This window comes from Ascaphus truei, chromosome 1 (assembly GCF_040206685.1).
Source record: "Ascaphus truei isolate aAscTru1 chromosome 1, aAscTru1.hap1, whole genome shotgun sequence".
NCBI classification, from domain to species: domain Eukaryota; kingdom Metazoa; phylum Chordata; class Amphibia; order Anura; family Ascaphidae; genus Ascaphus; species Ascaphus truei.
The window spans coordinates 469,780,606-469,806,178 of NC_134483.1; the positions used below are offsets into that span (position 1 = coordinate 469,780,606).

A 25,573-nucleotide genomic window follows, 5' to 3' on the forward strand; every position below is an offset into this window, starting at 1 on the left:
TCAAGGGCTTACAACACTTTGGCCAAAGGGTTAAACTAAAAGGCCATTTTATTCAAAATATATGTATATATATATATATATAGGCACTGTACCGTGTATCTGTGTTAATGGATGTAGCACTGAGCTCTGTCTGTGTTTCATGTTCTTTCTCTAGGTGACCTAATCACATCTCTTGGGTTTAAATATCACCTCAATGCCGACGGCACACAATTTACTTTTCAACCCCCGACCTTACACCTGCTGTTCAAACCAAAGTTTCTGAATGTCTCTCTGCTATATCATCCTGGATGCCCCTCTGCCGCTTAAACTTAACATGGCAAAAACAGAGCTCCTCATACCTTTTTCCTCCCAAACCTGGCCCTACTACCTCCTTCCACATTACTGTTGGAAGTACGATCATCCACCCAGTAGCCCAAGCACGCTGCCTAGGGATCACACTCGACTCCTCTCTCACATTCTCCTCTCACATTCATACCGTTTCTAAAACCTGTCGCTTTTTCCTCCGCAATATCACAAAGATACGCCCTTTCCTCTGTTTTCTGACTGCTAAAACTCTGACTCAGGTCCTCATTCTCTCCCATCTTGATTACTATAACCTCCTGTTGTCGGGCCTTCCTGCCTCTCACCTGTCTCCCCTACAATCTATCCTAAACGCTGCTGCCAGAATCACTCTACTCTTTCCTAAATCTGTCTCAGCATCTGCCCTGCTGAAATCACTCTCCTGGCTTCCGATAAAATCCTGCATCTCGCACTCAATTCTCCTCCTCACTTTTAAAGCTTTACACTCTTCTGCCCATCCTTACATCTCAGCCCTAATTTCTCGCTATGCACCATCCCGACTCTTGTGTTCTTCTCAAGGATGTCCCTTTGTATCTATAGCCCTCTCCCTCCTTAAACCTTTTTCACTGACTGCCCCACACCTCTGAAATGCCCTTCCCCTCAATACCCAACTAGCACCCTCTCTATCCACCTTTAAAACCCACCTTAAGACACACTTGCTTAAAGAAGCATATGAGTAGCACTGTGGCTAATACTATACGCATGATACATTAAGCTTGGCCCCCTGCAGACGCACTTACCAGAATGCCCTCCCACTGTCTCTGTACGTTCTTCCTACCTACCAATTAGATTGTAAGCTCTTAGTAGCAGGGACTCCTCTTCCTAAATGTTACTTTTATGTCTGAAGCACTTATTCCCATGACCTGTTATTTATATTATTTGTTATTTATATGATTGTCGCATATTTCTACTGTGAAGCGCTATGTACATTAATGGCGCTATATAAATAAAGACATACAATACAAATGAAGTAACCAGGAATTTCACTTAGTTTCCAACTGTCATGGGAACAGTAACTCTTACTACATCTGTACTTCAAATATCTGATTACCTTTCACATGTTCTATACTGTATATTTCAATTCATATTACATAGTTAGAACCTAGAAAATAAATGTTGGTCTTTATTTCTTTTAAATGTGTTCTATTGTTTTTTATTCATAAGCAAATTTGTATTTTTTCTTATTAAGGTGACCTTGAATTGACTGTTGACTAGTGTATTTCTTTCTTTCCTGCCAAAAGGAATTTACATGCGTTGTTAATCAATGTGTTACTGCCTATTCTTGCAGCAGAAGTAAAATACCTAGGCTTTCGGGTAGAAAGTGTTAAATGCATTAGTCTTACATTTTTTTTAAAAAATGTAGGATCTGAAAGTTTGACCCAGATTTTCAAGTAGACTCATACTGGGCATTAATATACACTAAGGCATTACACATTTTAATAAATCTGGGTTTCAGCATGGCCTTATGGTTTTTGGTACTGTACTTAAGGCTTAAACATTGTACATCGGGATAAAACAGATCTGTGTGGGCTGTGTTAACTTCTCTTTACGATGGCTATTCCTGTTAGGATCTTCATATCTGCTGGAGATAGTACCATGGCTGTGTTTTGTTAAAATAGGTACTGTGATGATTATTCCTATAAAATGGGTACACACTAAGTATATTGCATTGTCTTTTTGCAGATCACTGTGTGAACATTCCAAAGAGCGATGTGAGTCTGTATTAGGTATTGTGGGATTACAGTGGCCAGAAGACCCAGACTGTACCCAGTTCCCAGTCGAAAAAACAGATAATCAAACGTGTCTTATGCCTGATGAGGATGTAGAAGGTTAGATTTTGAGAATGCTCTAGTAAGCGTATTGATCCCCAGGACATGTAGGTTCTTTGCAGGCAGGGACAATACACTGGCGACACACTTTATTCGAGCTCGGCTAGTCCCACGAATTCGGGTATACCCGGGTGTATTGAGGTTTGTGACTGTTTTCTGCCTGAGTGCATTGAGGTATTTTCCAGGCAGGGATTGAAGCATTTTATTCCCGCTGGCTGCAATACTGCACAGTATATATATATACTGCATTACAATTCATGAATTTATGCCATCTGGTAGACACGCGAAGCATTGCAGCCTATTAAATCCTAATCATTATCATTTAACAGATCAGCCGCCCGTCAGCCAGGCATGAACCCAGGCTGGGAAGGCAAACGCAACGGGGCTTGTGAGAGGTGAGGAGCGGCGCATTCCAGGTATCTGCCAGGTACATACTGGGTATTTGCTCGAATAAAGTGTGTCGGTGCAGTAGTAGTCTAGTTGTACACACATTTTCAAGATTTCACATGTAGAGACCTGCCATCAGGAACTATGGTGGTTATTCATTAAATTGCAATAATGGCGACTCACCTTGATTTCAATGGGATTTTCTGTGCAATAGTGCCCCGATGGTCATTATCGCAGTAATGAATAATCCCCTACATCTAGATGAACTCTCATGTTACTCCATTAAAGGATATTACACAACATGGAACAAATGTCTCTTTATACATCTCATGTATAAAAGTTATCGGCTGAATAACTGAAATCTGCATGAAAATGTCTTACTGACTTGTACTGTAATTCTTTGGATACCAGAAAAAGCATGAGAGTTCTATACACAGTATACAGTATGCATGAAATGTGATAGATCTTATACCTCACAGCACACAGTGGTAGAACAACCATGAATTTGGGGCAATATTTTATCAAAGTCTTCTGGGTCAAAGTGGGTGCAAAACAAACCAGTAACGTGATTTGAAAAAAGTGATATTACACTTGCAGAGTTTTATCACAATAAATATGAACTATTTTCACGTTTATCTTATCTAAGTCATTGTGTAAATACATAGGCATAGCTGTTTATAAGGTAATCATAACAAGTATGGGTGATTTGTTATAAAGTTACTTTCTATCATTGTCATGTAAAAAGTTATATTGACAACTGTAGTTGTTGCTCATTTTTATTGCCCAACTTTGGAGGTAATTCAAAGATGCTTAATTAATTCAAAATGGTATAGGCTTTAGAACAAAATATTCATTCATGCTCCCTCTGACAATCATTAGGCTAAATGCAAAATAGAAACTTTGTCAGTTAGATGTTCTCGAGTAAGTAGAGAAATTAAGCAGACGTAGTAGGTAGATTGGTCCTAAGTTGACATCAATTTCTATGTTCCCTGTTGTCACTGGCAGAATGCTCTCCCAGTCATTTCAAGTGCCGCTCTGGACGGTGTATTCTGTCTTCCAGAAGATGTGATGGGGAGGCAGACTGTGATGATTACAGTGATGAAGAAAACTGTGGTATGTTGCAATACAAATTATGTGTCTTCCTGGTTTTGGCCATCTTACTCAATATTAAGATAACCTTAAACAAAATGAGATCTATAACATTTACCAATGCTTTTGTCTTGTCATCTTCCTCAGTAACATTTGTTTGTAACTCATCTAATAATGGTTAGAAAACATGTTTAGTTTCTTTTTATTATTTTACAGAACATGGTCTTGTGACAATAATGAAATACATTAAATTTATTTAGAAAGCCTTTTTTCCCCCCATATCCAGATTAAATGTCTTTTCCAATCAATTCTTATCAACTTGTATAAATATGGAAAGGAGCATAGCAGCTAGAAAATTACAGCTGTCACTGTGACATTACACTGACCGTGGCTAATATTGTTGCAGCGGAACTGTCTGTGCTTCCAAAGCACAAGGACTCGTCTGGCAGACTCATTCATATTCCATATTTGAAAGATCACGGAGCATCTTCCTTCTAAATAGCTGGTTCATACCAATTGCATAAAATGGTCCTTTGCTCTATTAAGATAAAAGGATTCAGTAGGATTAAGATCTAATTCAATTAGATTTGATCTCACATTCCATAGCTCTAAACAAAATATGCAATGTATATCTGCATCTGTGGTACTAAACTTGTAAGTTCTACAATAACTTTTTCTTACCCCTCCCCCCTGCAAAAAAAAAAAACAATAACCATATTAAAATCAATACTGTATGTGTCTGATTATATAACTCCATGTGGAAAAAGTTTTAAAAAAAAGTGATTTGTGTATTTACTTTTGCATGGCGACGGCGGCGGTGCCAGCAGCAGCAGCACCTAGAAACCACAATAATTCTAAAATAAATTGAATAATTTGAGCATTTTGATAAACGCAGGGATATTTGACAAGTTAAAAGTCAGTAAACTTATTGAATGCAGGCCAATATGTAGGAGACAACTGTAACACAGGCATCAGTCAACATTATGCTGCTATAGCTATAGGAATTGCTACTTAATGGCAATTGTCAACATGCAGTGACATATCACTAGTTGTTTATTTACATGGTCTTCAGTGGAATCCATTATAGAGATCATGGCTAATTTATTTTTGCAAAGAGGGAATACACTTCTCTTATAGAAATAGGGCCATATGTACTAGGCAGTCTGCTGCCATAAGACACGTTACAGCCCATTGTCTTATTGCAGAAGATTGCTTAATAAAAATGCCCATAATCTGTATTCAGAAACTTGCTCTTTGTCCACAAAATACTTAAGATCCATTAACGCAGATAATGGGAGCAGCCTATGCAATGCATATAGGCATAGAAGGGTGCATATACAACAAATATTGTATTACTGCAATCTGTTAGTACTTCTATAGGGAACATGTAAAAACTGTATGTACTGTTTAAACTCTCACTTTGGTAGGTTGCACAGAGAGAGGTCTCTGGGAATGTCCCTTAAACAAGCTGTGTATAAAACATTCCATGATCTGCGATGGATTTCCAGATTGTCCCGAACAACTGGAAGAAAGAAATTGCTGTAAGTTGTTCGATTTTCACTCATTTGTCATAAATGCTCTAACACACAAGTGGAATTCTTCTTCATCGCTTAGCAGCAAAAGGGAAGCACAATGCTAACACATACTTTCTGTATCACCAGCATCCTGCACAGATGATGAGCTTGTATGTGCCAATCATGAGTGTGTATCGCGTGATCGCTGGTGCGATGGTCTGGTAGACTGCACAGACAGCTCCGATGAATGGAATTGTGGTGAGTAAACGTTTAATGTGATACAAGCAGCAACAGTGACACCATTACTGAGCCTTATCTCATCGTTAAAACCCCCAAAATATAAGCATGTGTAACAAAATATGATCTGCAAAATGAAATCACTCACTATATGGGTAAATGTAACAACGTTTAAACTAAGAAAAAGAATGACAATGGAGCACTATTACTAGCTGCATGAGAATAAGTGCAAATAGCTTTGTTATTAATCTTGGGCGCTGGTGTATTCATTAATCTGCCTTGTATAGTGTCCAATTGACATCTAGTCGATCAAGCCGGTCTTTACATTAATACATTTGCTTGTTGCTTTCTTGTACATTTGTAAGACAATGTTATACATTATCCTGGAAATCTCCTACTTTGAAAATATGATTATTATTTCAGCTTGTAACACTTATTAGGTTGAACTAGCATCATTTAAGGACGAGCATAGAATATATTTTGTTGGAAACAGAACTGAAATACAGTAGTCATCAGATTCAGATACTATGTTCAGTAATTGAGCAATAAAAATGTGTTCCATTTATTATTCCAACAATCAATAAGATATACTTCCGCTTACAGTATGTTTACCTCTGCTACTTTATTTGTAATCGTACCTTGAGATTAAATTAAATATTCAAAATGTTTTGTTGTTGCAGTCACTGTGTCTAGAAGTGTGAGCGCCTTGACTTCCCTGACCATTCACGCATCAGCATCTGATTATCACGTATGTGCTGATGACTGGGAGGAAGAGTTAACTCAATGGGTCTGCAAGCAAATGGGTTTAGGGTAAGGTCAGTAGTTTGTAGCAATGATAAAATATTACAGGCAGTCAAAAATAACATATCAAGATGAACAGTGATATAAACCCTTCCGCTGAAGAATAAAACAGCATCATGTAGTAATGCTCCTTCAACATGTTTAAAGTGGTTATATCTGTATGTACAGTATGTGTTTCAATGTATATTAATGAATGTATGTATATATGTTTGTATGCATGTGTGTGTGTGCGTAAACACACAGATACCCAACAAGCTCTGAGAAACCCCAAGCATTACTGTGTGTGTGTGTATACAGTGTGTCTGTGTATATACATATTTAAAACCAGAGACAGAACATGAAACACAGACAGAGCTCAGTGCTACAGCCAAAGACACTAATACACAGTACAGTGCCTAAATATATATAGAGAGATATCTTTTTAATAAAATGGTCTTTTAGTTTAACTCTTTGGCCAAAGTGTTGTAAGCCCTTGAGCCCCTCCAATTCAGACCACGTCTCAAGGGTCCTAACACTGAAATAGATTCTTAATAACCTGTACATTACCAGGAAGAATGATTTATAATAAATCTGTCAAAATTAGTTGCATAGTTCTAAGTCTGATTGAAGCTCTTATTAACCTGTATAATACCAGGGAAAGCACTCTGTATTAGATTGTACCGTGTATTAGTGTCTTTGGATGTAGCACTGAGCTCTGTCTGTGTTTCATGTTCTGTCTCTGGTTTTAAATATATTTCCATGCTCAGTAGCACTCCTGTTTGACACTTATACGCATATATATATATATATATATATATATATATATATATATATATATATATATGTTGTGGTTATTTTAGGGGTTCAATATGAGCTTATAGGGGTCCTGTATGTTTTGTTTATACAAAAATATAATATACAAATATTACATGTGAGTACATTCACATGCCTTAGACAGGTCTGTATATATGTGAGTGTGTGTGTGTGTGTATGTGTATGTATGTGTTTGTGTTTGTATAGCAAGGATTATTGTTCCTGCTGGAAACTCTGATATTCTGCGTTATAACGTGGTATTGTGCATTATCAGTAGGTAAAATAAAATTGTCTGTATATGTAGAGCACATTGTCACTTACAATGGAATGTGTAAAGGACATATTTATTTATTTTAAACTGTTTTATATATGGTTTTTGGTAACCATGATGTCATTTATACATCATACATTTATTTTTTTAAGGTATTTTGTCCAAAGTTTACTACGTAGTGCTATGACATAACATACATTTCTGGCACCTGAAGAACAGCCCGTTGAAATTAATGGGCCATAATGTGTCTTATAGCAGAGCATTGCTTAGTAAATATGGCTGTTTACTTCTTATTTGAGTTCTCAATATCCATCACACTTGTTATAATTATAAATTATTATAAGGCAATGCCCAGATCCACAAAAGGGTGCTAATCTTTAGCACGTCTTCTCCCATTCATTTGAATGAGAGTAAAGGGGTGCTAAAGATTAGCACCCTTTTGTGGATCTAGGCCATACTGTAAATGAGGTGAGCACTTACAGAGTTAAAACAATGGACTTAGAAGTAATGCTAATGTGCTCTATGAGCGAGCTTACCAGAGGCCGTGCAACTGTGTAGGAAGCAACTGAGGAAAGGCTTTCTGTAAGACAGTCCATGCTCATAGCGACGTGGCTATTTTTTTAAAAGTGCTTATGAGTATCTACCAAGCACATCCTGGCTAGTGCGGGAGTGATAATCGTTTAATAAGCCAAGTGGGGATTATAAGAAATACAGCATGTGATACACAGACAGTGAGATCTGGGCACTTACGTCTACTCAACTTTGCCAGTTATGCTAAAAGTGTATTCATGTGGCAGCCGTCACCGCAACATTTGCCAACATTTTTTTTTTTACTGCTGCACCATCATCCAGCTAGTAGCTTACACGAAGTAATAGAAAAACAATACAGCACAGCGCCTTAAAGTCCCAATGTGAGATAAAAGTTCAATGGATGATTGGAAATGTCCAATGGGTGTTTATCTGATCCAGTGGACAGCAGGTGCCTCAACAGCAGGATGATTTATACATGCAGGGGAGACAAGAGAGAAAGATCATAGTGTAATACTGTGAGGTTAATACAAAAAACACATAGACATAGACAAACATACACAGATAACACTGAACAATAGGCTGACTAATATAAGGAGGAATATTTAATGAACAATAAAAATGCAGGTAACTGGTGATGAGCAGGATTAGGATCCGGTGTTTTAAAACCGGAATCCTACTTACAGCAAGTCCCTAGAACACGAGCAGATAAGAGGGTATAGGTGTCCGGCGGGTAGTGTTGGTAGACACGCGCCGCGTGTAGGTGCCTGGGGGAGCTCTCTCAGCCGCGGCCGATGATGGCGATGCTTCCCTTCACTCCACGTGACTCTCCTTCACTGGCGTCCGGAAGTGCGTCACAGCAGGCGGGACTACACACCCGGTACTTCTGCCGATAATGCAGCTTGTATGCTGCGGCTCCAGGGGCTGCTGAAAAGGTCTGCTCCTCTGCCAAGTGATACTGCTAAATGATTCTGGCCCAACGCGTTTCGTGCGCATGCGCACTTCTTCAGGGATTACACGAAGTAATGTATTAAATGTACATCACAATGCAAAGCTGGATTTTACTGACAGATACAGTACAATGCCACGTGACAGATGTTGCTTCATGGTACTACAATTCGTTAGGGGCTCTCAGAGTATAGCAGTTATATTGAATCCTACCGCTCACCTAGTAAATCAGTAAGGTAAGTAGAAAGACAAGGTGCATGAGGAAATATACAGACTCTATAAACAAAAATGGAGGTGAGAATTCAAGAAGGTCCGCCCTCCACAAGAAGCCTTCATTAATTGCACACATGAAAAATATGTTTTATAATTTGGGGGATAACTTTTGATCCATGATCTAAGTAATCCTATGCAGCCATTCTAATGAGTGGTAAAACTAAAATAATAACGTTTTATTGGTTATCTACAAAGAAACACTGGGTATGGGATATATATACATGGGAGTGTTACAATATTGGCAGTGGAGCATCCATAAAATGGGGAGTACTCATATATGTGGGAAAGTTTCTTTGACCCCACATGGGGTTAATACTCTCTGAGTAGAGAAACTCCAGCCACAGTTAATCACAGTACAGGGAGCAAGGGATGGCAGAGAATACCTAATCTGTAAAGGTATCTAAAGGGTTAATATTCCCTGGATAGACAAATTCCAACCATATTTGATCGTAGTATGCAATACAATGGATAGCAAGGAGTATCAAAGCCAAAGATTGTATCAATGGCAATGTCCTTTTTATATATCTTATACGTGGGACAATCCTTACCAGGTAACAGAGTAACCAATATGTTGCTAAAAGTAAAACCTTGTAACAATTGCCTACATAATATATCCTCCTAATGATGTACATGCAAACCTGTATCAGAAGGCAAGTACAGTATCTTACTTGCACTGTTGCTGCATGACGCAATAAACAAATCTAAAATTGAGTGCTTTGCAGAAAGAGGCGCACCAAGCCTATAATGGTAATTAACTTCTTGCTTAATATAGGTGCAGTATGTACAGGTGCACCGACGAGTATACTAAAACTTGCCTTAAACTTCCCTTGGAAAATCTGGGGCTATCACCAACAAGACACAGGTACATGCTGCAACATTTCAGTGACATTTCTGCAGAAAGACTAATGGCCCATCGGATTTACACAGCAAGGGTCAAACTGAATGGGACTGCCAGGGACCCCGCTGTAATCCAATGGGCCATTAGTCTGTCTGCAGAAATGTCACTGAAATGTTGCAGCATGTACCCAGCATGTACCTGGGTCTTGTTGGTGATTGCCCCAGATTTGTTTTAGAATACTCGTCGGCACTACAGTAGGTCTTGAACAAATAGGTGCAAAACAAACTCTTTGTTCAATCACTGGTAGTTTTAATACATCATAGCAGTACCCTAATAGTATGTCACAATTGAACCTTCTATTCTAGCGCTATACAGAGCTCATTGAATATCTCTCACATAGTACACTTTGGTCATAGGCATACATTGATGCGCAAAATAGTGTTGCTAATGAACAAGATAAGCAAAGTAACCAGCGCTATACAACCAGATATCCACGTCGTGTAATCCTTGCTCCCCGTGCCGACGGCGTGATGACGTCACTAAAATCCGACGGACCAGTACATTTCCTAAACACCACCATTACTATAAAGAACAACCAACTACAGACCTCTATACAGGCATACCCCGCATTAACGTACGCAGTGGGACCGGAGCATGTATGTAAAGCGAAAATGTACATAAAGTGAAACACTACACTTTATCCACTTATCGATGTATGTACTATACGGCAATCGTCATATACGTGCATAACTGATGTAAATAATGCATTTGTAACAGGCTCTATAGTCTCCCCGCTTGCGAACTGCTTCGGTGCAGGTAGGGAGCCGGTATTGCTGTTCAGGACGTGCTGACAGGCGCATGCGCGAGCTGCCGTTTGCCTATTGGGCGATATGTCCTTACTCGCGAGTGTACTTAAAGTGAGTGTCCTTAAACCGGGGTATCCCTGTATACCGCAAAACTACAGACAGAGCCAGCTATTTGAAGGACAACAGCTTCTGCCCCACACACACAAAGCATGCAGCCATCTACAGTCAAGCCATACGATACAACCAGATATGCTTCGACACAGCAGACAGAGGCCAGCGGATTACAGCTTTTAGATCGCATTTCATAAACCGTGGATACAACCACAAAATTAGTTGACCAGCAAATCGACAAAGCCACCAGAATACCAAGAAGTGATTTCCTTCAATACAGAAAGAAAGAGACAAGCGACATGGTACCTTTGGTTGTCACATATAACCCACACCTAGAAGCCCTATGCAAGATCGCCAGGGAACTACAACCCATTCTCCAGGAAGATACAAGACTGCAACAGGTCTTCCCTGAAACACCCTTATTATCATACAGAAAACCTCATAATCTCAAGGAAATGATGGTGAGGAGTAAAGTGTTGAACAATACAACTGAATTTGGGACAAGACCATGCCAGGATGGAAGATGCAAAACCTGCGCAATGCTTCACACAGCGGGCACAATTCAAATACAATTCAGGAATCTGGAGTACAAAACCAAAGCAAGGTTCATCTGTTCCTCCAGCAATGTCGTGTACCTTATCATGTGCATGAAATGCCCAGGGAGCTGCTACTACATAGGTGAGATGAGGCAGGGGCTAAACAAGAGAATGAACCTGCATCGCCACAGCATCACACATAGAACAAAAGACAGTCCTGTCGGTGAACATTTCTCTGACTCTGGCCATACGATGAATGATCTGAAGGTGGCCATACTCAAAGATAATCTTAGAACACCGAGATGCATGGATACAAATTTATGAAACTGTTTGGGACACTGACGGGTGTCCTAAACCGAGACCGCAGTTTCATGAGCCACTACACAAGAAACTCTATTCCCATAAGTGCTAAATACCATGTCTATAAATACAGTGCTATATGAATGCACACACACCTGTCTCTTACACATACAAATGTACAATTTAATTCTATCCCTACATACCAATAGGGACTACATAGTATCCACACACATTTATAGTAAAGCAACACCCTCTTACATTTCAACACCCACCAACACCTTTAGTATACACGCCCCTTCTACACACACCTTTTGTAAAGCGCGGTATACACTGGGCACTTTATAAATTTATATTTTCACACACACACACATACACACATACACTCTTTCATCACAAACATTCAGGGACCATTTAACCCCTCAAGACATAAATCGCATACTGCACAGGGGGGGGGGATAGGTTTCATCCACAGATAACATTCCAGCCTGTTTTAGCATAAAACATCTCTTGCTTTATCCATTGTAACATTGCCCGAAGAAGAGATCAGTGTATCTCGAAAGCTCACACAAATAAAAGCATTTTGTTAGCTACAGAACGGTATAGAGTATTTGTTTTGGATTTTATATATTATAAAATAATTTAATATATATAAAATCAAATGTTTTACCAGGAAGTAATACATTGAGGGTTACCTCTCATTTAAAAAAAAAAAAAAATATATATATATATATGTATAATTTGTACAGGACACTGAAATATATGGCTGGTGTGTGAGGTGGAATAGAACTCTGGCAGTAGCATGGTCATGACAACATCCCATCAAATGATGTACTGTGCTATGATGTACGTCTTGGCATTTTGTTACAATGGATGGGAAGGTTATATGGATTAGTATGGCAACAAGGCAAACCGACATGCCGCGGTCTGTTCCAATACAAACCACCCATACAGTAATATATTTGACCACTGATTGGTGTGTCATTTACCTTTACTTACGTTGCTATGAATAACGGATTGACAAAGAAAGAAAACTTGACTTGAGTTTATAGTGGTGGCAACTTGTACTGCACTTTGTTTTGCTATACATCTACCCTATTTAAAAAGGCACTGCAAGATGGCAGTAGATTGTCATCAACAAATACATATTGGCTGATTACTAAAATATAGCAATATTAACTCTTATTATGAAAACTGTCTGACCTTTATTTTTGGAAATTGCAGTGGCCCATCTATGACACAAATTGGACCAGAATATGACCAGCTACAATATAATGAATGGCTGCATCTGAAATCTGATTGGAGAGGGCAAAATGGATCTGCATTTCATGAACTCCTCATAAAGGGGTAAGGAACGACTACTATGTTCAGTCCTTTGTTTTATAACATATGTCTTCAACCCAATATAATATTGTCAAATAATTCCTGTACCAGTACCGCCTATAACCTCCCTCTAAATTGCTTACAGACAGGAGTGACTCTAATTGTTTTTTTCACACGTTAACTCTTTTAGCAGCACAGTAACTTAAGCGTAAATCTGACATTTTCCACACCTAATAGTTGTATTCTAAAAATAATGCTATATTAATCCCTGCTCCAGACAGATAGTTGACATATGATAAAGAATTTGTGTAATGCTTTGAAAAGAGTGTCCTTTCGAGTAGTTAAAAACTGATATAAAACCTGAAACACCTGCCATTTAAAACTTTATTCAGACATCATTGAATGGTGCATTCCATGATACTGTAGCTGGAAGCGTTCCTGTGTTCTGCATTCTAAAGAAGCGTCTGCTTGTGACAGTAGAACATGCATGGTCCAGCTCTCATCTTCACCTCAAACTTCTGCAACTTTAAAAACATTTTTTATGGATTTCACAATGATGGAAAACAGGGTACAGGAATATGAAAAATGGGGGGGGGGGGAGGGAAAGGAATGAAAACAAAACTAGTCTGTATCATTAGCTTTCTTTAGACACTACTTTATCTAACTTACTATCTTCAATCCAAGAAACCTGTTGAGACCTACAGTAGCTACATTGGCTTTGCCCTGGAGTTCACAAGCTCATGTGTCGTAGAGTAACTACATTTTATGTCTGCTTAATGGCATCTGGTACTTTTCTTGACGCGCAGCATCACAGGCTTCTGTTGAGCAGCATAAACCTCTTTGTTTCTGTCACGGGAGACAGGGACTAATACCAGGGATCAATATCGCCAGACAAACACGAGGGTTTATAAAAATTAATTTATTGGAAAAGTGTATCCACAACAGTAACACACACACACTTAACTGGGGTAAATTGGAGCACCCTATAATCTAGGTGCAGGGACCCCCGTTAGGAAGTTTTCCCCAATCTGCTCCCACACTGTGTGAAGCAGTAACCGCTTCAGAATCCCCAAACCAACTGCCACACAGGTGTTCAGGACTCTGAGACCTGTAACTGCCACTGACTGTCTGGCTGGTATTCCCTTAGCCATAGAACTAACAGGGTCCCCGTCCTCCCCTGCATACCTCATGCAACTGGGAAAACACTAAGGGAGGGATAAAGCCGGGTGCTTTCATCATCACCCAGCCCATGATTAGTAGGCTTAATAACAACATTAAATAGAGCAACTTAACATGAGTTCATGGAAAGGTCGCAGACAATCTTTGAAACTTTCCAGCTGAAACACAGTTAAACAAACAAGCAATGGGGGAGCATGGGGTTAGAAAGGTATGTACAATAACGATGAATGTTGACAGTAGTTCCAATGGTTGGGTGAGATGGGGGGTAAGTTGTATATATTATAGTACTTACACGGCCATGTGTAAGCAACCACAATTAGTGGTAGCTTTCTGAAGGCGAACTTCGCCTCTCCCAGCAATAGTGGATATATATTGATAGGGTAAAAGGGAATAATTAAATATATATATATATAGCTGTACTCACACGGCCCAGTGTGAGCAGTTGCAGAGGTTTGGTTACTTTGGGGTTAAATTTAACCCATCCACATCTGTTTGTCACGCAATGGGGGCTTTCCTCAGTTTTCAGGTCAGCAAAGGACTCAATCCCTGATCCCAGGCGTCAGCCAGGCTCTCCCCCCAAGTGTTATGATGCGTGGGGGGGTGGGAAAACAAGTGAGGCACGGTTTCAGTTTAGTGATCACAGAAAATTGCATTTATTAATTAATTAAAAACAGCAACGGGACTCACATACATAAAGGATGGACCCCTGGCCTCCTCACGCAGTCCAGGATCGAGTGTAAGCAGCTGTTTGCGCCCGTCCCGCGTCCGGGATGCAGGGAGAAAAACCTGTCCTGCTGGGCTGCAAAGGCTGCTCTGCGATCTGGCTTCGGAAGCCTCCGTGGGTCAAATTCAGCTGGTGATTTAGAGCAACGCGTTTCGCCGACGCATCGGCTTCCTCAGGCTCAAATGAGTACAGCTATATATATATATATTTATTCCCTTTTACCCTATCAATATATATCCACTATTGCTGGGAGAGGCGAAGTTCGCCTTAAGAAAGCTACCATTAATTGTGTAAGTACTATAATATATACAACTTACCCCCCATCTCACCCAACCATTGGAACTACTGTCAACATTCATCGTTATTGTACATACCTTTCTAACCCCATGCTCCCCCATTGCTTGTTTGTTTCTATGTATCCATAAGGGCTCTGGATAAACCCTTTCCTAGGGTCGAAGCAGAAGGGATTCTATTGTTGGCCCAAGCATTTGCCAGAGAGCCATTGTTGATTTGACCGCTTCACTGTAAGCACACTTTTGTTTTTAACTCGAGGTAAGCGCCTGTTTTTTTCCACACTACCATGAAACACAGTTAACACATAAATGTCCAGGAAAAAAGGAGGGGTCATGGGGTGCTCCAATCTTATGACAACTGTATCAATAATTCACAATCTTCATGGACTCCAATAAAGCAGTGTGGGTATACCCTAAAATGGCCTGTGAGTCACTCATAACAGCCTAAAGGATGATGTCCTCATAGAAATAAAGGCAGTCCCAGTTAGAGTACTCCACTATAATGGTCAAATATGAAGAAATAAATCCTTACCCACTTCTGCTGTCTGTAGGAGTCCACTGTGGCGTGCCAGACATGGGAGAAATCCAGGTACAAGTAGAACAAAAAAGCACAGGCGCACTGCCAGGGAGTCAGGTGGTGTAAAAGGTAAAATCCGTTTAATTCAGAACATATCTGATGACAAACATAGCCCCAGGGGGGGCCACAAACAACCTCCTACGCATTTCGGATGGGTAGGTCCTTTATCAAGGAGTGTGGAACCTATAATAAAGGGACATCTTATATACCCCCAGTAAATGAGGCTAAATCACAACAGCTGGTACATTTTATTCAAAAAGCCCCCCTGCGCATGCGCGTGACGTCACGGCGGGCGCCGCCGTCGCAACTGAATGTACCAGCTGTTGTGATTTAGCCTCATTTACTGGGGGTATATAAGATGTCCCTTTATTATAGGTTCCACACTCCTTGATAAAGGACCTACCCGTCCGAAAAGCGTAGGAGGTTGTTTGTGGCCCCCCCCTGGGGCTATGTTTGTCATCAGATATGTTCTGAATTAAACGGATTTTACCTTTTACACCACCTGACTCCCTGGCAGTGCGCCTGTGCTTTTTTGTTCTACTTGAAACACAGTTAACCCCTGGTCCCAGAAGTGCTGGAACCAAGTAAAATACATGCAAATATACATACATTAATACATAATACAATATCAATGTATTATTGACAGGTAGGGGTAATGGCAGACTTAACCTTTATTAATAGCAGCCATATTTACCCCTAACATCACAATTTCTACTTACACTTGTATGTCCTGGTCCATGGTGCTTACAGCTTCTTATCACCTGACTACAAGGTCTCTGCAGCATGTCTCATAGGTTACATAATGGTCCTTATTAAAATGAGTCCTGCTCCTTCTGAATATGGAGACTTACACACACTGTGACACACTGTTTGTCTGTTAGTTACACCTCATTTTGCAATCCTTGTGTAACGGGTATTTCCCCCCCCCCAATCGCAGATATAGTGTGGGTGCGGAGAACATACGGTGTTACCAGGTGTGGTGCGTATACCTGCAGGCTCACAGGAGGCCTGAGCCTCCGATAGTGAGAGTCTGGGGTGAATCCTCTGGAACGTTTCTTGGTTTCAGCGCCTCCACCTATGTAGGATTCTACGGGAATGTAGAATGACCCTAACATAGGAACCCACCCAGAAACCACATACACCAGTATTATGGATAACAGGTCTACTGAATGAACAAAGGATAACTATTACATCATACTCATAACATCACAACATTGTAACATCCCCACACGGTGCCCACAGCCCAACCCCTTTGTCCCGTGGTCAGCGCTGCCACTATGTGTTAAGAGAACGTTATGATTTGTTGGTGCACTTATAGAGTACCTGCCGAGTGCTCCTGCACTCGGGCCTGCAAGGACTTCGCAAAGGATCTGTCGACCGGTGATCCCGTCTGATCCGGTGATTCCTTGCTTTGGGTCCGCCAGGGGCGATCCCACCCTGATCTTTCTCTCTGGGCACAGACTTGAGCCCAAGTCTCCTTTCAGGAAGTGCAGCGTCCGCTGTGTCCCTATCTATCACTGGCACTACGTGACAGGGTCCCTAACCTGAAGAAGTAGTTAATTCTACGAAACTAGTTGGATGTAACATTCTATTGCCTTATATCTGCTTACATTGGCCTTTGTCTATGTATTGGCCTGTCCTGTTTTTATTTCATCCTGTGTGCTGTTTTGGACACTTGTGAGAGACTTTGTAAGACTGTTCAAACTTCCCTATTGAATCCACCACTGCTGTGTAGACAGTGACGTCATTACACAGCGTCCCGCGACGGAGCGGCATCGTGGCACGCTGAGGGCACCCCAGCAAGCTGCGTTTTAACCTCTGTGCAGAGGATACACCTGCCGAGGTACAGGAGCAGCTTCATATCGGCCAGGAAGCAGGAGCGATTTCACCAAGCCCCAGTACCAGCTGCTGAACCTGGCTGCATGAAGGGAAATCCCCTTGGGAGTGAAAGACTGACATCCTGCCCCAGAATCAACTGAGCTGCATCAGCAGAGGGAAGCAAGCACCCGATTCTACAGTTAACAGCTGCCGAGTGGTAAACAGTGTGATACACACTACATGCCTTTTACCAACTTTTTTCATGTACGCAGATATATTACCCCCTTTTTAATTCTATAATATATTGTTGAATTTGCTTCACTATTTGGCGTTGTGCGCTGTTTTCTTTTGTTTCCATTCTCTTAGTGTTTCCATTCTCTTAGTGCTGAGCCACCCCTGCGTTTACAGCTGCAGACGCCATTATCCCCAACACGGTTATGTGGCACTTATTATTTAATGTATAATTATCTCACTGTGGGAGTTGTGGTTTAATTTTTTATAAAAATTTTTATCACTAAATTGATGGTATAGTCACTGCACTGTATATATTTATACATTTAAACTTTATAGGTAGTTAGGTAGTAGCGCACAGTTTTGTTTTTTGTTTTTCCCTAACCTAGGGCCTGTCCTTGTAGCACCACAAGCTGGGGAGTGAGGACCTACCTGGGACCTAAGGGGTTAACTGGCCTATCCTGTCCCCCTAGCTCTTCCCGGTCCTAACTCTAACTACCTGGTACCAAGTACTGACAGTAACGCACTGCCACCTACTTGGTACGTACAGCAAACGTGCTGCACAAACACTGTGCCTGCTTGTCAGACCTCACAACACTGACAGCCGTGACTCTGACAAGACAGCACACACACACTAAGGGCAGAGTCCCTAACTGGGGCCGTCCCTTATCACTTACCCACTAGCCTGGTGGGGAGTTGGGGCCTACCTGGGAGAGGGGGGGACCTTAAGCGGTGCAGGAGCTTCACTCGCTCCCTGCACCCTTCCTTCCCCTTCTGCTCCGCTGCTCCAACTGACGTCTTGTGGGCTCAGCGCGCGAAATGTATCTCTCTGCAGGGAGATCGTAAGCCCTATTGGCTCCCTGGTGTCACGTTGGTCGCGCCGAGGCTCCTGGGACTCGTAGTCCCTGCCTAGAGCCTTCCCTGGTAGGCTAGGGCTTCGCTGGCTTTCTATGTACTTTCCTGCACATGCACAAGCTATCTGGGGCTGCCGTGACTCTCTCACTGCTTTCCTACCCTGTCCCGCGCGTGCGCGATCTATCTGTGGCTCTCCTGACTCTTACTGCGCATGTGCGAGCTAATGCGCAATGGCGGCGCCCTTGCCGCCCGGTTCCGGGAACGCCGGGAGCCCGGTGACCCGATCGCGGCCTTGGCAACCGGCCGCACGCGTCCCCGGCAACCCCCGAGCCGGAGCCTGACCGCCCTCACCTCTGTGATCGCCTGGCAAGGCCGCCATTGGACTCAGCGGGACCCTTGATCGGCAGCTAGGTGAAGGGGGGGGCTGACACTCAGGGGAGACCTGGCTACACTTGCATTGCCTTTTTTATTTCCCCCAGAAACATCTAAGTGTGTTTGTTGTAGTCACTTAGTTTCTGATGCACTGACAAGGCAGTTGATTATAATTTGACAATGGTGAGTCCATCCTATCTCTATTCTGCTAAATGGCACATTGTTCAGACACCCTGTAACATTGACTAAATTAGACGATAACAAATATTCATTAAAGAAGATTTACCAAATGTGTTTCTTTCACTTTAAGAAAACTGCTGTGGTCATATTATAACATGAAACAGAACTGGGACTACATAGTTTGTACTTTTGATTAATGTTTTTAATATTTTTATGCTACTACTCAAGCAAATGGAATTATGTATACACAATATATTCCTGGATCCATATCGTATCTAAAAGTAATGGGTGCCAACTGTACAGGATAAAATACATATGTGTTCTCATTTATTGAAGAAGAAAAATGGTGTCATGAAAATAACCATTGCTTCACTGGGAACCTTAATACATGCTTTAGGACAATTACTAAAATACAGGTGAACCCTGCATTTCAGTGTAATACTGTAGCTTAAATCATTCTTTTCTCTTGAAAGATTCTTCTTGGTAGATTTGATTGGCAAAGAATTTAGAACATCTGCAAAAAAAAAACGTAGTTGTCCTGTGATTGAATACAAATGATGTAGGGTCACTGCCCTCCCCCCCCCCCCCCAAAAAAAAACCAAGCTCCACATGCACAGATATACTGTAACAAAATGTTTTTAATGGCACCTACTGTATGCAGCAGTCGTTTCTGAAGCAAATGAGTCTTCATAGGTGAGAAAGGTATAGTTCAAGTTTTTCTATGCATGGAACGTTGCACCAGTGTTGTTAATGTTAATGATGGGTGAGTCAAAGTTCAGCCAGCAAACTTCCAGACAAACTTTTCTATTTCTTCCCAAACTCACAAGTTACAGTAGTTGGAACCTTTTGTTATTCAAATACCAGTCAAAGTCTGTTTTATTCTTTTTAAGTGAACTTTAAAAAAAAAAAAAAAAAAAAAAAAAAGATATGTTCTCTTCACTTTTAATGAAATGTTTGCATTCACTTAGTTGAGTGTTCAAATAATCGAATTAAAAAAAGATATATATCTAGAAGCAACTTTTTCAGAATGCAGACGAAGTCGCAAACAATTGAGTTATAGAAGAAAGCGTCTAGTTATTTGTACTAATAATTACACGCTTTTACATGTCATTCCATTTTAGGATGATGCTGTAGTGCATTCTAGGGCTGACAGTGCACAAACTGCCTTCTGAAATGTCATTGTGTACCTTCTAAAAAGTTGTCCTACATCTTTCAGAACTGACGTTCGCCAAAGAAAGATGTTTTACGGCATCACAATGTTGAATGTTTCACTGCTATACCCATTTAGTTTTAACCAATTTTTAATATTAGCTCTTGATATAATTTGATCCTAATATTTCACCTTGGAAGTTGATACTGAAAACCGAATAAGCAAAATATTAATTATATTGTTTTATTTTCTAGGCAAATATGTAAAAGTAGAAGCAAAATTTCCCTTCTGTGTACCAAGGAAGGTAAGCAGACATCGTGAATCCCTATGTGTTGTGTAAAGAAAGAAAGCAGTGATATGTATTTTCTCATTTGCAGAAGTATATGCTACCTCTCTCTAAAATATATATATGCCTCTGAAAGAGATCTTGCATGTTTCTCTACAGATTCAGTCATTAGCAGAAAAAAGTAGAGCATGCTTTATACCTAAGATTAGAACACCGTTTTATTCTATGACCCAGTACATTCGCATACATGTAACATGTAAAAGGTAGTGGACAGATCACATACAGCAGGGTTGCTTTGTTTGACTTGAGCAACGTTTGGGCAGTGACTAAAATTTCACAGGTTTTCTGAACACACCTGGATAGTTCTGACCTTTCTCCTCAACTCTATTGCCCTCAAACTTTAGTTCTTTGCAAAGCTTTTCGATTCTAATTGTGATGTCTCTTCTTTAACGTAGCAAGACCCCATCACATTATAAATCACTACGCTCCAGTACAGTACCAGTACAGTAATAGGGAAGGACCATGATTTAGCATTTTTGGGTCTCATAGATTTTCCAGGAACCTATTTTCAAGTCCAATAATACATTTGTAACTTTAATTGTATTAACAGTTTTTAAAGTAACAAGGCGGGCTTACGGAATCTAACAAAAAGAGGCACATTTTATATGCATACAGTATATGCATCCATCCCATAAATCATCTCATGAGTGACCTGTGCAGCAGTGATACAAAGGCATTCATGCTGCTCACTTGACAAGAATTGACCCCTTTGCTTTGCAATGCATTGCTGGAACCCTTTGGTACTGAATAGGTTCAAAAAAATAGATTTATATGTACCAATAGCATTGCATCAAATATAATTTATTATAGATACTGTAAGTGTAGGAGTGTAAAGGTAAATACAATAACAACGGCATTAAATAATTAATTAGTGTATTAAGATGCTCGAAAAGTAATTTTATCTTATAACTGATGCTAAGAGAGATTTTATTCTGAAGCCAGGGTCATGATTGATGTGTGAATGGCCCCCGATAGCATTAACTCAGCCCCCTTCCAAATCACTCCAAGTCCTATAATATTTCCTTCACTTTATTGGAAAAAGCAGCAGAATACAGGTTCTTGTGAATGGTGTAGTAGTGATTTGTAGTTAGAAGCAGGTAGAAAGAGATGGCCTTGCCATGGGAGAGTAACAGAGATGCGTGCTGTACTCACTGTCTGCAGGGTGGAAAAGGAAGTGAGGAGCAATGTGGGTAAAAGGAATAGTCTTGGGACAGACTATCTGTGAACAAAACAGGGGGGAGGGCAGAATAGCCCATTCTGAGAAGGATCTCAGAGGCTGCAGTAGCACTCACTGATTAGGCCTCGTTCAGGGTGCTGGCTTCGGAGGGAGGGCGTGCTGCCGTGCGTGCTGCCGTGAGAAACAAAGTATTCAATTTGAATACTGGTTTTCAGGGTAGCAACCGCCCTGTCTCTGAAGCCAGGAGTTGAAGCTGACTACAGTTTCAATAAACGAAAATTTCGTTTTTTGGAGCTGCAGCAGCGTCACAGGGACCAAGGCAGCCAATGAAATCATTCTTCAGAATGATTTCATGACTGCAACTTGGATACTTACCCTGCTGTGTGTAACTCCACCCCCTCCCCAACGCTGAAAAGTCTGCTGGGGGATAAACACAGATCGCCCAGCAAACTGCAGCACTGCCTCCCTCACGCCCTCCCTCCGAGTCCTGCAGCTGGCACCCTGAACGAGGCCTTACATGCTCAGAGGCAAGAAATGCAACATTGTTACATATCACACAGACACAGTGTATGTGTGCAAACTGCATGCAGCTGAAAATAAGAACTGACAGGCAGAAGCTGCAAAGGAAAGAGGGGGGTGAAACAGGGATGTGATTCTTGTTCCATGACAGGTTTTTTTAACACTTAAATCATGCCAATGGATTAAGTTTATGCGGATATATTGTTGAATGTGAACCTAAAGGTATTTTGTCAATCATTAAGGGATTTGGGGGTACAGCTGTATAGAACAATCGTATTTTTCGATTGATGCTCATTTGATAATCAAATGCAGTGTTCCCCAATTTCTTTGACCATAGACGTGGGAGGGGGTGAGGTTGAGTTGTGGGGAAGCATTTGGGTACATGGCCCCCGACACCAGGTGGCGTTACGTTGACATTGTGGGTATCCATTTCTGAAAACCTGAGATGAATTTAAGCATATCATGCCCCTATCAACCTTTTCAGTTTTTCCTTAATATCCCGTGTTTATTATTTAAAGCCTAATGCTTAAAGCAGCAATACAGGTTTCACTTTTTTTTAATTATTTTTTTTATTACAAGATTGAAGAAGGGGGTCTCTGGAGCTGAACCTTGTTCATTTACGTTCCGGGACCCCCTGCTTCCAGAGATACTTACCTCCATAGGGGTGCCGGTATCTCTGCAGTCAGGGAAACTGTGTGACTAACATAATGGTGGTGTTTAAATGTCCCACGTCACTCAGGCCAATAGGAAGCTGTGACGTCATCTGGTGTGGCTTCCTATTGGTTCGCACGACTGGGACATTACAAATGAAAAGAAATACCGGCACCCCCTACGGTGGTAAGTATCTCTGAAAGCAGGGAGTCCCCAGAATTACAACAGTTCAGCTCTGAAAACCCATATTGCTGCTTTAACGTCCATATGTGTCTATAAACATTATTTACCCGTCAAGAAACATCTTATTATTGGTCACAGGATACAGAACAAGAACAAGAGAACAAGACAATATTGCTACCTCATTCACTATTTATTCAAATAGTTTATAATAACAGTATATAGTCTAACTATATTACTTAGATAAAAAAAATGAATAATTTGTAACTTTTTGAGAAACCCCCCCTCCCCATCCCCCATGTATTTTAATGTGAAACATTGAAATCTCACTTACTTCAGTGATACATTTATCTTCAGCTTGGTGGATCCATCTGAACCTATCTATCCTCCTCTAAAATGAAAGAAAAATCTGCTAAACTGTGCCATTTCTTCCCGTGTTGCTGTAGCCTTCTATGTTTTTTTGTCACACTGCAACTAAAACCCTAAACATGCTCTTGAGCAAAACTTACCACTGGAATCTAGATATAAAGGGGGGTTATTCATTGAAGTGTGATAGTGCCAATCAGGTATTATCACACGAAAACTCCTATTCACATGAATGACGGTTCCCATGTAATTGTGCCCAATCTACACTATCACCCAGAAAGTGTACTTTTTGCTCCTTCAAATCTTTGAACACAGGGTGTGTGTAGGACTTCGAAGTACATGGATGCCTGCTAAAGCAGCTCCATGCACTACGTTAGTAAAGATTAACATATAACCCTTCAAAATGAAAAAAATACCACATAAGCAACCTAAGCTACGGGGGAACACCTTAGGATGCCTCCAAAGAAGGATAAGAAAGATACCTCTGAAGATTCTCCCATAAAAGACCAGGGCCGCTGGAGTACATTGGAAATGGCAGCGGGACGGGCCGACTGGCACGCATTTCATCTGAATCGGACCTGGAGGGGAAGAGATTGCAGCTCTTACGAAAAGAGACCTTAAATAAATGTTTAAGGATATGCAAGAAATAATTCAAGCAGCTTTGGACAAAGCATTTGTTGAGCTTAAGACAGAAATCTCCTCGCTAACTAAGCAAACAACAGATCTGGAAAACAAAATGGATGCAACCTTACAAATCCAAGTAAACACAGATGATCAGGTCATGAGACTTAACGAGGAGGTAAGGGCCATGAGAGATAATTTGGACGATACGGAGAATCGGGATAGGAGGCAGAACCTCCGGATCTGGAATATACAGGACACAGTAACTGCAGTGGAGCTGCCACCCTAACTCAAAAGGCTTTTTTTAATAATTGACCACTCTCTGAAAGACAACGACCTGCAAATGGACAGAGCTCCCTGGGCATTAGTCCCCAAATTTGAGGACTAAGAGAAGCAGGGATATAGTTCTAAAACTGCAGCACTACACATTCGCAGAAAGGATTATAAAAGGTTGCATGAACAGAAGCACCATTAAGTTTGAAAGCTTCCACATCCATATATTTCAAGACCTGTCATGACTGACTATTGCGAGAAGAAGAGGCCTAAGACCAGTGACGGCAATAGTCCAGGAGCATAATGTATGATATAGATGGGCCTTCCCGTTCCATCTAATTACTACAGTAGGGGAAAAGAAGCCTTGATTCGCTACCCGGAGAAGGCAGGGGCATTCCTTACTACACTGGGTCTTGGCCCTAGAGAGAAACTGAGGCAACAGAGGCAGGCACACGGCGCAAGACCCATGGTAGGTGCTGCGGGGGGATCGAACAGAGCAGAAGCTCTGACCAGGACCAAGGAGGAAGAGAACCAGATCAACCGAGGATCTGAGGGAACCCAGAAGAGAAACCAATATCGACAATAAGCCCCATAGGCTATTAACCGCTGAAATCCTGGTTGGGTGTCGTCGAGGGATTTCTCCCCCGCACCTTGATGGTCCATGAGCGGTGAGAAGGGGGCGCCCCACACAGGACAAGGCAACGTGCTGGACTATGAGACGGGCAAAAACTTGTGGGAATCAGGGCAGAGCCAGCCGAGGCAACCGTATATAAAACAATGATGGATGGCAGGGTAGGGTGAGTGGGCCTATGCTCAACAGTGGTTGGGAACTATTACCATTGTTGGATTAACCCCACACCCGAGGCCCAAGGTAGTTTAAAGTATCAGGGAGTCAAAAGTAGTACCCGTTCAAACTGTTTGCCTATCTAGATCCTCCCCTGTGCGTGGATTTGTTCTTGGGAATAGCGTGAGCGGGCTCAGAGAATGTGACCAATGTGGACGCAATTATAAGAGTCACTATTGGGGTGCAGTATTTCCCCCCCAATCAGTAGAGAGACAACTATGAGACAGAAATTAAGAGAATTGTTAGATGTAAAGATATTTGCATGTCTGCTTTCTTCTCTCCTCCTTCCTTCCTGGGG

At 41.2% G+C, this 25,573-nt stretch overlaps 1 protein-coding gene across 1 annotated transcript in view; it reads left to right on the forward strand.

Moving 5' to 3' along the window:
• Positions 1-25,573, forward strand: part of CORIN (corin, serine peptidase) — a 330,632-nt gene that overhangs the window by 261,664 nt on the left and 43,395 nt on the right. The window contains exons 12-18 of the mRNA XM_075566957.1: positions 2,023-2,168; positions 3,561-3,668; positions 5,072-5,185; positions 5,306-5,416; positions 6,076-6,205; positions 12,821-12,943; positions 20,553-20,602. Of these exons, the coding sequence (XP_075423072.1) occupies positions 2,023-2,168; positions 3,561-3,668; positions 5,072-5,185; positions 5,306-5,416; positions 6,076-6,205; positions 12,821-12,943; positions 20,553-20,602 (782 nt within the window). The remainder of the gene's footprint in view (positions 1-2,022; positions 2,169-3,560; positions 3,669-5,071; positions 5,186-5,305; positions 5,417-6,075; positions 6,206-12,820; positions 12,944-20,552; positions 20,603-25,573) is intronic.